We start from the raw sequence: 14,106 nt of genomic DNA, 5'->3' as shown, positions 1-14,106 counted from the left end.
TGAAACTACGCTTCAATACGACCAAGTAGGAATGGCATCCTTAGATCTAAGTTGAGCTTGTGAGCTTTTTAAAAACAATGTTCCTTCCCTCACGCAGGGACTGTTGACCACTTGAATCTGCTGTCATTTGGGGCCAAACTCATGTGATGGGAATCAGGCAGGGTCCACAGTAGCACTAGAAACATTCCAGCTCTCGCATTGGGTGATAAGTTCACAGTATTCCTTTTGTTATTTCATAGCTTATGCGTACAAGCTAAAAATAAATCCAAAATTATAGATAATTGTTTTTTAGTAATGGAGTATAGAGCTGTTAATGGGAATTTAAATCCTACCAAGGACTAGATCACATTTGATATGACAGGATACAGTATCTCTGTTATAAAATTTGACTGGCAAGCATGATATTAAAAAATTACTTAAGGGTAACCACCAAAAAGATAAAGAAAAGAAAGAAACACCACCTATAGTTTAAAAAAAAAAATCTGAAAACTGCCAATTTGACATAAAGCAGAAATATAAAAAAAAGGCTAAGATAGAAAATATAAGACTAATTGTATCAGTAATCACACTTCAAGTAACTAGACTGAATTCACTTATTAGAAGACAAAAAAATCAGAAAAGATTTTGGAAAAATAAAAGCTATGTGCTGCTTAAGTAGGCATATTTAATATAAAGTTATAAAGAAAAACTAAAAATGAACAGCAAAAACATACATACTAGAAAAAAGTTAACCAAGAAATGCTGGTGTGGCAACATTACTAATAGATAAAACAATGTAAGGAAAAAGTTTAAAAAGACACCTCATAATAAAAGGGTCACCAGGAATATATAATTAATACATAGTAACATCACAGACAAAACATCAAGTATTAGCAGATACTGATAACAACATAGCCACTGCCATAGAAACTGAAAAAAATTAGTCAAAAAATTAAGATATGGTCTGAATAGCATAATTAGTAAGGTTCAGTTAATTCATGTATATAGAATTTCTTATTCAAATAGAGATACATCTTTAAAAGCTTTTTGTTGAATATTATTTTCAAAATTGGTTTACGTTATTGCCCAAACAAGCTGCAACAAACAAAGAATCAGTAACAAAGGCATCAAATTCAATGGAAGATCATATAGTCTTTTCAGCAAGTGAAGCTAGAATTAGAATCAATATAAGGATAAAAAATGAGCTGAAGCCTCATCATTCCATACCCCAAAATGAACTTGAGATTGATGATAGATCTAAAATTGTTAAACAGTAGTTTCAAAAAAAAAAAAAAAAAACCCTAAGAAATTATCTTTTCAACCTGGGAGTAGGTAAAGATTCTTAGGATACAGCAAGCAATAACCTTCAAAGAAAAGACTAATTAGGTTAGATCAAAATTAAATTTTGCTTAAAAGCTTAAGAAAATTTATAGAAGAACCAGATTGGAAGAAAGTATTCTCAAAATCTGACAAAGGACTTGTGAAAGAGTATATGAAAAACTACAATTCAGTAATGTTTTAAAAGTCAATCCAATTAAAAATAAAGACTTAACCAAACATTCACAAAAGATAAAAGAATAAGTCAATAAAGTGCTCAACATTATCATCAAGGATTTGGAGTAACCAGAACTCTCATATTGCTTGTAGGAGTATAGAACATTAGCAACCCATTTTTAGAGGACATATGGAAATCTCTTAAAAAACTAAACACATCATTGTTTTGGAGTTTCTAGCAAAACAACTAGGCAAGTAAAATGAAGTAAAAGGTATTCAAATTGGAAAGGAAGAATTAATGGCATGACCTTGTAGATAATTCTAAAGAATCCACAAAAAAGTCCAAGAGCTAATAAAGGAGCTCAGCAAGGTTGCAAGACACAAGATAAACAAAAATTGTACCAATGAATAACCCAATAATGAAATTAAGGAAATAATTCCATTTGCCATAGAATCAAAAAGAATAAAATATTTTAGGAATAATAACCAAATATCAAAGACATACACTAAACACTATAAAACATTATGGAAAGAGGAAAATTTAAAGAAAGGGAAAAAATCTCTCCATTAACAAATTGGGAGACAAAACTATTAACACAGTAATACTTGCAAAATTGATTTACAGACTTATTGCAATCACTTAGGGGACTCACACTTTGAAGCATGGCAATCAAGACAGTGTGGTACTGGAATAGGACAGACAAATATACCAATGGAAGAGAACTGAGAATCCAGAGGTAAACCTTCACAATTATGGTCAGTTGATTTTTGACAAACGTGCCAGTACAATTCAATGGGGAAAGAATATTCTCTTTAACAAATAGTGCTGCGACAACAACATCCACATGTGAAAGAATGAAGTCCTATCTCACACCATATACAAAAATTAACTCAAAATGGACCATAGAGCTAAATGTAAGAGCTAAAACTCCTTGAAGAGGGCGCCTGGGTGGCTCAGTTGGTTAAGCGACTGCCTTCGGCTCAGGTCATAATCCTGGAGTCCCAGGATAGAGTCCCATATTGGGATCGCCACTTAGCAGGGAGTCTGCTTCTCCCTCTGACCCTCTCCCCTCTCATGCTCTCTCTCTCTCTCTCAAATAAATAAAATCTTAAAAAAAAAAAAAAAACTCCTTGAAGACAAAAAGCAGTGTATCTTTGTGACCTTACATTAGGGGATAGACTCTTACATACGACAGCAAATGATGTTGAATAAAGAAAAATTTCCTAATGATGCCTGTAGCCTGATGCCTTTCAAATGAAGCTTAAAAATACCCCCAAACAAAGTAATTATTATGAATGGACACATACATATATAAAGTATGCAAACATCTAGCATAACAAATTTCCAAGTAGTGGTTACTTCTAGGGAGGAGAGGATGGGGAGGGGGGACAGAAGGATAATTAAGGGTAATCTTTTGTTTCTGGAAAAAAAAAAAAACCCAAAACTTCAAATAGAAAAAGTATACTGTTAATAGCTGATGAAAGTGGTACGACTATACCTATGTACTTTTATGAATATTTCAAATACTTTATGATTTGACAAATTACATTTTTTTTAAAGGAACGAGACATCCTTATGATCACTAATTTCCAGTACAACACAGGGCAAAAATTAAGGTAAATTAAACTAATTGATCTGAAACTCCACTAATCTCAAGAAATGTTCAGGAAATTGCTTTGGGAATAAACACTATTATTAGATCCTTTGTCATTGCCTTTATTCAAAATGGAGAACAAAGTACATGCCCCCAGAATGATCACTGGAATTTTCCACTTGTTTGTATTCTATACAAATAGTTGTGGCTTATGTTTATTTTAGTAAATTCTTTTTTCTCCCTCTACTCCTAAATTTGTTTTCATCAAATTTTCCCAAGCTTAAATTTCTTTTTTTTCCTTTCCCTAGATTTGTATTTCCTTTCCTAAGCAACAATAAAACATTATTTTCCTTTTTCCATTTGCTCATAAATCAAACAGTACATTTCCTTGTTTGGTTTTTCACTTTCAACTACATGTTTGGTTTGCTTACATTTTTTCTGCTATTCACTTTCCCTACCGAGTACAAGACATGCTTCCAGGTGTTAACAAACTACTTTTTTATAGGGAAAAGGTTCACTTATTTAGACCTATCAGGAAAATGTGCATGCAGATGGGGATTTAACAATAAGCACTTTCTACTTAAAAGGGTACAGACCATGTTTCTCTGAAGGGGCCATTGGATGCTGAGGGCTGTAGGGAGGACAGTTGCTAAGTTGCTGACATTATTACAGGGAGGTGAAGGCCAGGGGCACCCGGCCTTCTTTTCCCACCGCCAGCTCCCACCGTGTTACAGAGCCTAGACCACAGCCTGGCTCAAGTCACAGGGCACAAGAAAGGGGAGACTCTTGTCATCTTTTCGACCCAGCCAACAACAGTTGTCATTTACTGAGACGGCCCACTGCCAAGCAGTCTTCTGGGCACTCAATACAACTTCGTTGGACTCCTAATTCCCCATGAGAGAGGGGGATTATCTCTACTTTATGGACAGGGCACTGCGTAGAGAAGTCAAGCAATACAAGGAAGCTCACCCAGCTTTGCCACCTGGCTGGAAGAGCCGAGATTCACGTCCAACTGGGGCTCGTGGCACACGCCCTGCCATGTGCACACACAGCTTCTTCCCTTTCCAGCTGCTGCAGGGTGTGGAGCAGGGCAGTTTTTTGGTGGAAGAGTTGCTCTCCCTCCCAACCCACCATGCACCCTACCTACTGTATTTATGCTCACGACAGGGCAATGGTTAAGTCCTCAAGGAAACGATTTGATTCCTCAAGTATGGCATTAATAGAAACAAGCATTTACACAGAGGCATCTGTACACAGTATTTATGTACACATAGGTGTGTTTGTAGGGGCAAGGCTGGCTACCTGCTGTGGTACTGAAGGAGCCCTTCTGAGGGTGCTCCTATAACCGGGTGCTCCAGAAACAAAGCCCCACGAATAATGGAGGCCTACCTGAATAGGATCCTGTGTCAGTCTCATGGGCCCAATGCGCACCTCTGCTGAAGAGACCTGCTAAATAAGCGACAACACGTTAGATGTGTCAAGTCAAACTACAAGAATTGACAAATACTTCCTTACTTAGAATATTACATGATACTACTTTGTAGACACTGACTACAAGGATCCAATTTACTGACACGGAGACAGTTTATAAAACATATATGGCATAATCCTAGTTTTGCGTAAGAACGTACACATTTATATGTGCATTGAAAATGTCCTGGAGGAGATCATCAAATGCTAAGTAGTGGATTTCAGGTTGTTTTTACTTTAAGTACATGGATTTTTATAATAAGCAAGTACTGCTTTACGGGAGAAAACCAATCATTTTCTGAGCACCGACTATGTGCTCAGCACCATGCTAGACACTTCTTTTTTGCTAGACAGTTCTTATTCTAACACCTCAAATAAAGGTTTTTCTCAAATGTGAAAGCTAAAACATTTGAAGAGCTGTTCCTCTATTTACTTCTTAATTTTCTTACCTTCATGCTTCGTATGAGGCATAGACAGCTCATTCTTACCCATGTTTACCACGAATAAACTCATTTGAATTGCACTTCCTCCAATAAAGTGGGGAAGCCCATACCATGACCGCAAGATGCAAATTGCGCCCCACGACTCAGTTCAGGAATGAGCTTAGGTGTTCAGTGGCCAACACCATCTAACTGCCTTCAGCTCCAAGCACAGAGCAAGTATTTGTAATAACTTTGCTTGGATTAGTCACTTTCTCAAAGTGACTCTTTCTAGGTAACTTTATTGAGAGTCTTGACCTGACCCCTAAGGATCCAGTTTTATTGTTCTCCAAGAGGAAGCAGTCATTTTGCCACCACTTGGAAGCTTATCCTGCGTTCTACACACGAGTTTGGTCCCTGCCAGTCAGACGGAACACCTTCAACAAGCATACAAAATCACAGGACCAGAGGTAACTCAATAATGAATCAAGGGCCAGAGGAAGCTTTTATCAGTTAACAAAAGCAGAACTTTCTTTAAATTATAATTTTTTTAAAAGATTTTATTTATTTATTTGACAGAGAGAGATACAGCGAGAGCAGGAACACAAGCAGAGGGAGTGGGAGAGGGAGAAGCAGGCTTCCCGCGGAGCAGGGAGCCCGATGTGGGGCTCGATCCCAGGACTTGGGGATCGTGACCTGAGCCGAAAGCAGACGCTTTACGACTGAGCCACCCAGAGGCCCCTTTAAATTATAATTTTGAAAACTAAAAATTTCCCTTTCTCCTTTCTTCCCTTTTCTCTGTGCTTAATTCGTGGTGGGCATGGTGTGAATCTTCTTCTAAACATGACTGAATTGGTGACATTCTTTTCCTCTTTAAGGTTGATCCCTCAACCCTGGCTTCACCATGTGAAGCAATGATCCTGGGGACTTTGGCCTCTCGCCAACCCAGCCAGCAGACAGCTCGAAACCCTCCAATGACTGCTCAACAGAGGCTATTGGTCCTCGGTGCTGGGTTCTGCTTGGGGAGGCAGCCCCTGACCAGTGGACCCTTGTAGGAGGCCTGGCACAATTCATACCAACACGGGGCCTCGAGTCCCTGAGCCATGGACCAGTGGCGAGTTCCTTCAGTGTTTCACTGCTGTCTTCAGGTAGAACATGTGATCCTATGCTTCTTTCCTTCAAACAAAACAATATCCTACGAAGTGTTACTGCTGATACCAGCACCCAGCACATACACACAGCCCTAAGAATGATTCCACTGAAAAACCAGCGGTACCAGGCCTCCTGTGTCACTGGGACTCAGCAGCCCACCCAGCACCCCAGCTCTACTTGGACACAGTGTTTATTTCTGAAACACACATGGTCCTTCAAAAGCAGTGTAACTGCCAGAATTTTACTAAAAAGTTAATAATTAAGAAGTAAAACCCATTTGATAAAGTAAGATCAAGTTGACTGATTATCTAGGATATCTTTTCACAGTCCCTGTGATCTCTCTTGGGTTCACTGCCCCCGTCACACACCTAAGTGCCCCTCCAACAAGGCTACAGGTTTTCTCCAGCTAAACTGACTCCCAAAGGGGTCATCCAGGGGAAGAAAAAAAAAATCAATGAAATATGTAGTATAAAGTTTAAAAGGAATAAAATAAAGTGACTCTCTTTGGAAGGCTAAGGGACAGGGGGAAGGATCCCTGCTAGAAGGGTACAGACTATCCAAAAAACAGTTCACTCTTAACCAATACATTTCTATCTAATTTCGTAAATAACCAAGATGTGCACCAAGTAGTTATAAAGGGTTGTGTGTGTGTGTGTGTGTGTGTGTTGGAGAGCTCACAATACGTTCCTGATGAAATCTCTCTCTAGAACAAATCCCGTGAAACAGTGTAATCACTCCTGGCACACAAATGGTTGGATTCGCATTTAATGAAAATAATTCTCATTATTGTCTCCTATTCATTTAGGCCCAGAGGATCCTATCATATTTCAGCTCTTTATGTAACTGAATTTAGACAGGACACAGGTCAAGTCACTTTTTACATAGGTCTCTTGGTGGGATAAAAGCCCTGAAAGGCAGGGGCCTGGGTGGCTCAGTCAGTTAAGCGTCTGCCTTCGGCTCAGGTCATGATCCCGAGGTCCTGGGATTGAGCCCCGCGTCAGGCTCCCTGCTCAGTGGGAAGCCTGCTTCTCCCTCTGCCTGCCGCTCCCCCTGCTTGTGCTCTCTCTCACTCTCTGTCAAATAAATAAGTAAAATCTTAAAAAAAAAAAAAAAAAAGCGCCCTGAAAGGCAGCATTTATGGGCCTTTATTATCAACATTAAAAAGAAAGTCAATTCCATTTTCCTTATATGTAAGGAAATGATGATTAATTTGGAGTAATTCTGAAATAAAGTCCTTGCATTATTGACAACACTGGTAAAGCTCTTCAACTATGGTCATTTTTTGTCATGCATTTTAGGTCTTTAGAAAACGATGTTTTTGTTGGAACTATCGAGTAAGCTCAGTATGTTAGTTTCCCAGGGATTGTGAAGTTTTGAATAAAGAGGAAGAGCTCTGATGGGAGGAGAAATACCTTCTGAATCACTTCTGATCACAATTCAGAAGCTGGGGGAAGAAAAAAAAAAAACCCTGAAGTTTATTATCTCATTGGTATGTGGTAAAATAGTTCATGTACTTTTTCTTTTAATTTTGGGATGTAAATATTACTTTTTTTTTTTTTGCACTAGTGAGCCCAGAGTTGAGAAGATGGTAAAAACTGACATGTTAAAACTCCTATAATAGGTTAGATATGTGGGAGAAGATTAATATGTTTTCTCATTTAAATCTCAAAATCCATTTCACTATTTTAGCTCTGAATTAGAATAGGCTCAATTATACTGTGGTATCAAAGAGACCCCAAATCTCAGTGGCCTACTAATAGAAAGGGTTTTTTTTATTCATACAAAATTCACTGTGGTTCCAGGTGACTTTCCTAAGCAATTCCTCCTCGTGGTTACTTAGAAGTCCAGGCCAAGACAAAGTCAGGGGGGAAGTCACAGGAGACTCAGGCATGGGTTTCTAAAACCTCAGCCTGAAAGTTAGACACAGTCCTTTCCCTCAGCCCATCGGCTGGAGCTAGTCACGTGGCCCCACTTCACTGTAAGGGGGTGGGAAATCTAACGAAGCCAAAGGGTAGTAGTTACATAGGCCTTTTAAAACTTTGCCAGGAGAACATCTGAGGATCCTGTGGACACTCCTCAAGGCACCTGCTCTCCCCGAGGGACTGTGCTAGGCACCTTCACAGGAGTGACCTTTGCAGGAGACCGGCAATGGCCACTGAGTGACAGTATGGAATTTTCCAAGCGACACCTGACCTAGAACATACCCTTTTCCTGCTCAACAGCAAAGACGCTACAACTGTCTTCCACAACCGTAGGAGTCCCCTGCCTGACCCAGCTCAGCAGGAAGCCGCCAGGAGGGAGGCAGAGCCCAGGAGACAGTACTGCAAGTTTGGTCGACCTTTCCCAAGACCCGGGCCTCCCCCGTCTCTACCCACTTCTTCCCAAGCCCGCCTCACTGTGCCACCTCCCAGGAGGCACCCTCCACCTCCACCACCCAGCTTGGGGCCTCAATTTACCAGCTCCTTTAGTCCTGACCTACACTTAGCTTCCGGTCTCTTGGCTTCCCTTTTCCTTCTTAGGCTGCGCTCCCGTTCACCTGACCTTGGCTCCCACGCCCAAGAGAGGTCAACTATCTCGGCAGAACGGCAGCACTTCTTGCCGGCTCTGCGGGCTGACGCAAGGCAGCGACCAGCAAGGCAAAGCTGCAGCAGCGCTACCCTTGCAGGGGTCTGTGCCTGACACAGCAGCCTGCTGCCTACATGTCATCGATCTACGACAGAGCGTTTATGAACACCAACAGACCATGTACTGAGGTCTCTGTAACAAAGCCAAGACTCTCTATTTCCAAGAGTGAACTGTGAGCAGCTGCAGATGCACGGACCGCCAGGTAGGGTATGAGCTCTGATTCCCAGAAGTGAAGAAGTTCGCCAAGGTCACAGAAGCAAGCAAAGGGTGGGGTCAGAGATAACCTAATTCTAGTGCCCACGGGGGAGGAGGATGGGACAAGGATGTGAAGAGACACACTTCCTACCACTCTGACCACACATCTTCCCCCAACAGCCCAATGAGGAAGGACTGCTGACCGACAGTGCAGCCTGAACTCTCCCATGTTTATAGTGTGTCCACATGTGTATACAGGGTAACATGCATACACCTGCAGCAAGGTAACCAATTCACATGCAGGGGAGTTGGCTCTCTAGGGGAAAAAAAAGTCCTATTTTGTAGCATTTGCTGATGCTCTGGTATAAAAACCTTCACTTTAGTTAATCTCAAGCTAGCAACATAGGGCCCTGAGTGTGCAACTGGGACTGTATCTTTTCATTCTGAATAAAAAGGGTCTATGGGTGGCAAACTCATTGGGTCTTTGTTGGTCTACAAATGTCTATCACTCACTTTTGATAGTTTAAGGAGATACACAATTCTGGATGATAGATATTTTCCCCTCCAACTTTAAAGATGAAAAGGAGAAAGTACTTCTGGTTTTCAAGGTGGGGAGATCAAGGAAGGCTCCATTAAGGCAAGCAGGTCATGAAGAACAAGAGACTGGCTTGGGAGAAGAAATTACAGACATACGAAAGAACAGAACCAAAGGCATGGAGGTAAAAATGCTAAGGTACAATGGCAGAGAAAGAAGACTGGGAGGACTGGGTTCAGTCCCTTAGAGCATCTTGGAAGGTATGTGCCACTACCTGCACACACCCCCCCCCACCCGCCCCGCCGACCCCGCTTCCTTTCCTGTAGGCAGCAACCACACTGTAGGTTTCTGAGTGGAAAATTAACAGGATCCAATTAGGACTTGGGGCGGGGGTGGGGGGGTGGGAATCAAACATCTGGTTTGTCTACTTTCTGGATAGATAAGAACAGATTTAGCAAAAACAAAATAGACATTGCTATGAGTAGGAACTAGAGCAGTGAAATCAAGTGAGAAAAAGGTCACAACGAACAAGAATAAAATGACCAAAAAACCCAACACAGCTTGGCCGCATTTAAATGGAGAGGAAAGTCAAGATCAAAACTTGGCACAGGTCAGGCCAATGAAAGACATCATCCAGAAAGAAGTCCGGGTAGTTCAGGCTAATCTGCCTGTCACCACACCGTGCTCCCTGCTGGGGACTGCCACACCTCTGGGGACTTCCAGCTTCAAGAATTTTGTTAGAAGCCTGGACTCGGAGTTGTAGAGTGTCCCCCAAACAGGAAGGAAGTGAGAAGTCAGAAGAAAAGCAGTTGGCCTGGAAAAGCCCTTGCTACCCCATCTGCCAGCACAGCTTACACCAACCCCCTCCAGCAGCTGCTCACGTGCCCCCACTCTCTGAGGGCTGTCCAAACCCAGCTGCATCCAGGCACCCCTAACGGCTCTCCTCAGCACCCTCCTCTACCGCATCGTCACCAACTTTATTACTCATTTAAGTAGCTTTCGCCTTGGCAAGACCCAGTTTCCGGAAGACACAGCATCAGTCCTCCTCACAATTTTATCCCCAGCATCTGGAACTAAATTCAACTGCCAAAAATCACATGGGTTTTAGGCAACAGAATCAGGAACTGAGGCTTGATTTCTGCCCCCAGCACATCCAGTGTGTTCCATTATGTTCTTCCATTATGCTCTAGAATTTAGAGAATTCTGACCCCTTTTCTACCCTGAGGTTCTGGACCTCATTCTGATTTTGCAGAACAGATGCTCTGTACCCAGCGAGCCCTGCTCAGGTCCTGGTCATCTGCACTACCGCTAACAAGGCTGCCACTAGGACTAGGAAGCAAAGAGGAAGGTGTGTGTCTACGTCAGTGTCTGGGCCACTGTGGCGGGCTTCCACCTTCCAGAAAACAAGCTCCAAGTCTGAATCTTCCCCACTTCAGGGATGTTGTATTTGGAATTGCTTCCTCCCCACCAGCAGAACTGAACATTCACACACGTGTACATACACAGCTCAGGGCAAGTGGGGAGGGGCGACTCCATGGGGAGATCAGTCCATCACTAAAGGCATCAGCTGTGGGCTCAGGAATAAGCATTTTAAATACCTTAACTCTGCCTGCTACCCTGTTCGCTCTGACTTTAGTATTTAATTCTCTCAAGGTGTCCCCTCTCCACCCTCCATTCTCAGGCCAAAATTCTTTCTTTATTCCTCTGAGCAAGCAAAGGTTGTGTTTGACTTTGGCTTTTTTTTTTTTTTTTTTTTGAGAGAAAGCGATCAAGCATGTGTACATGCAAGCGGGGCGGGGTGGGGGGGCGGCGGTGGTGGCGGCAGAGGGAGACAGAATCTCAAGCAGACTCCCTGCTGAGTGCAGAGCCCTATACCAGGCTGGCTCCTACAACCCTGAGATCATGACCTGAGCAGAAATCGAGTCAGATGCTTAACCAGATGAGCCACCCAGGGGCCCCTACTTTTGCCTTTTTAATAGTTCCATGCCTGCCCTCGGGCTTTCAGTCCAAAAGGCACCGCACTATGAGGCTGCACATCCCTGCCTCATCCTGGGCTGCACTCTGCAGGCCCCCTGCCCTCAGCCTATCTAGCATGCTTCCTTCGGTCTCTTTGTCAGCCTCGGGGCCCTGGCAGCAGGCTCTACCCTCACACCAGCCTCCAACCCTCCCCTTGCTTTGCTTCTGGCCACCCTAGAGCACCTCTGTCAACTCAGTTGCCCCAGACCTTTCAGTGCCCAATAGGTGGTTCTGACCCTCCCCTCACCTTCCCGCTGACAATTCTCTCATCTAGACATCCTCAGCCTGTGCTTCCTGTTCCAAGTACCTGGGACTTATTAAATGTATCAATGCCTGGGTCCTACTTCAAACTACAAGAATCAGAATCTCTAATGATGGGGCCCAGGCATCAGCATTTTTAAATCACAGGTGCAACCAGAGTTGAGAATCACTGGTCTATGCTGAGCAGTCATATCTGTTGTCAATAGAAGACTCAATTACTTTATTAGTTTATTCAACAAATGTCACCTGAGTACTTATCTTTCAAAAGGGCAACAAAACCTACCCAGACACACCCTCTCCAAAATCTCAAGATCACTTAGGCAAGAGAAAGATAAAATCCTTCACATTTGAGGATTTCCCCAAACCAGTATCTCTAAATGAGTATCAAAAAAAATTTAAGTCTGTTACAAACATATATATGGAAGATTACTCAGTCATCAGATACTCACAGTTGGTGACAGATCTACTGACTGTTTTGTGCTCTCTTATGTTCTATTACTATAGTACATTCATTTGGCAGCATAAGGTTTCATCACAAATACAAACATACAGGTAACTACTCATCAAAATATACCACTATAAAAGAGATCAACTTGACTTTGAAATTTAAAACTTCTATTCACCAAAAAACTAAAACAAAAAGCAAAAAACACTCCAATAAAAAGAAAAAAAAGGGGGGGGAGCCCAAGAGATAGATCTAAAATTCAGGAAACAATCAAGTATTAGTAACCAGAACATAACAAAAACGTTTAAAAACAATCAGTGAAAACACAACCAAAAAGAAAGTTCAGGGGGTGCCTGGGTGGCTCAGTCGTTAAGCGGCTGCCTTCGGCTCAGGTCATGATCCCGGGATCCTGGGATCGAGCCCCGCATCGGGCTCTCTGCTCCGTGGACAGCCTGCTTCTCCCTCTCCCACTCCCCCTGCTTGTGTTCCCTCGCTTGCTGTGTGTCTCTCTCTGTCAAATAAATAAATAAAATCTTAAAAAAAAAAAAAAAAAAGTTCAGCAGAAGATAGGAAAAAACTCAGAGAAGGAAATTTAAGCATGAAAAGATGCTCAATCTTTAGTAATCAGGAAAATTTTAAATTACAATGAGATACTATGTCACACCCAGCCATTTATTAAAAGCAACAGAATGATAGAGTTAAGAAGTTAAACAGTATCATGGGCCAGAAGGTTGACCTATAGGAACTCATACATTGTTGGTGAGTGTGTAAATGGCTTCAGCCACTTTGAAAAATATTTTGGGGATTTCTAATAAAGATGAAAAAGCATGTATCCTACCATCCAGCTCCTATGTGATTTCTGTGTGTTTCTGTGCGGTATACAAGGAGGTACTTACAAAAATATTTGGAGCAAATTTTTAACAAAAAATTGGAGACAGCCTAATCCACAATCCATTAGCACCCAACACCAGGAAAATTATTATTTTGAGGAATATCCATACAATGGATATTATACTATGAAAATATATCAACTAAGAGCGACCCATTCAAAATGGATGAATCTCATAAACCTCAAGTAAAAAAAAGATTTCGAAAAACACATACCTTAGAATACCACTTAAAGTTTTAAATTATTTAAAATACTGAACATAGGGGCGCCTGGGTGGCTCAGTTAAACATCTTCCTTTGGCTCAGGTCATGATTTCAGGGTCCTAGGATTGAGCACCCCCCCAACCCCCCCACATCAGGCTCCCAGCTCAACAGGAAGTCTGCTTCTCCCTCTCCCTCCCTGCTCCTCTCATGCGCTCTCTCTTGCTCCCAAAAATAAATACCAAAACAAATAAATAACTGAATATAATTTAGGAATACTGTAACAGTACAGAGAAAAGCTTATAAATTCCCAGTTAAGGCAAGAAGTCCCACTGGTAGAAAGGAAAAGGGGACTTATGTAGGGAAGGAACTACTCGGGGCTTCAACTCCTGTTCATGATCTATTCTTTTTTAAGCAGTGAGCAGTGACTACATAGGTGTTTACTGAATTATTTTTTCTCATTTGCTGTCTATCTTAAATACTGCAAAATAAATTTATAACGGGTTTCATTTTATTGGAAAAGTCTTTTCTATTTTTAACATTAACTGGGCAGTAACCACTAGACAAATAGTCTATATATACTATTTCTTTCCTACTATAAAACCTTTATTTGGTAAAGTAAGGTAGTGTGTTTAAAATTCCTCAGAATATGGATACAATTTCCTTGAAACTCAGTAAAATGAAATCCTAGAAAAGTGGGCTGGGACTCAGGGGTCCTTGCTCAAAGTAACTGCTCCTTGCTTCATTATGAAAGGGCTTATGAATCCCCCCCAAAGGCCAGTTCATGTAATGGTCACAGCAATCCCCCTTCTTTAACCGCTAAAGAATTTA

The 14,106-nt window shown here is 41.7% G+C and overlaps 1 protein-coding gene across 12 annotated transcripts in view; it reads right to left on the bottom strand.

The window, feature by feature from the left end:
- PDE8B (phosphodiesterase 8B) overlaps positions 1–14,106 on the bottom strand; it is a 236,875-nt gene that overhangs the window by 108,748 nt on the left and 114,021 nt on the right. For 7 of the 12 annotated variants that reach the window (XM_064596268.1, XM_064596263.1, XM_064596267.1 and 4 more), the window contains exon 2: positions 4,458–4,517. The exons of 2 other annotated variants lie outside the window; for them this stretch is intronic. In XM_064596268.1, the coding sequence (XP_064452338.1) occupies positions 4,458–4,517 (60 nt within the window). The remainder of the gene's footprint in view (positions 1–4,457; positions 4,518–14,106) is intronic. 3 more of the 12 variants (XM_064596269.1, XM_064596264.1, XM_045896863.3) reach the window with 1 other exon arrangement.

The sequence above is a fragment of the Mirounga angustirostris genome, unplaced genomic scaffold (genome assembly GCF_029215605.1).
Source record: "Mirounga angustirostris isolate CCGP_5_RB_7025 unplaced genomic scaffold, mMirAng1.0.hap1 SCAF_7, whole genome shotgun sequence".
In the NCBI taxonomy this organism is placed as follows: domain Eukaryota; kingdom Metazoa; phylum Chordata; class Mammalia; order Carnivora; family Phocidae; genus Mirounga; species Mirounga angustirostris.
The sequence above is the reverse complement of the archived record's forward strand: the minus strand, read 5'-3'. Positions and strand labels throughout refer to the sequence as shown.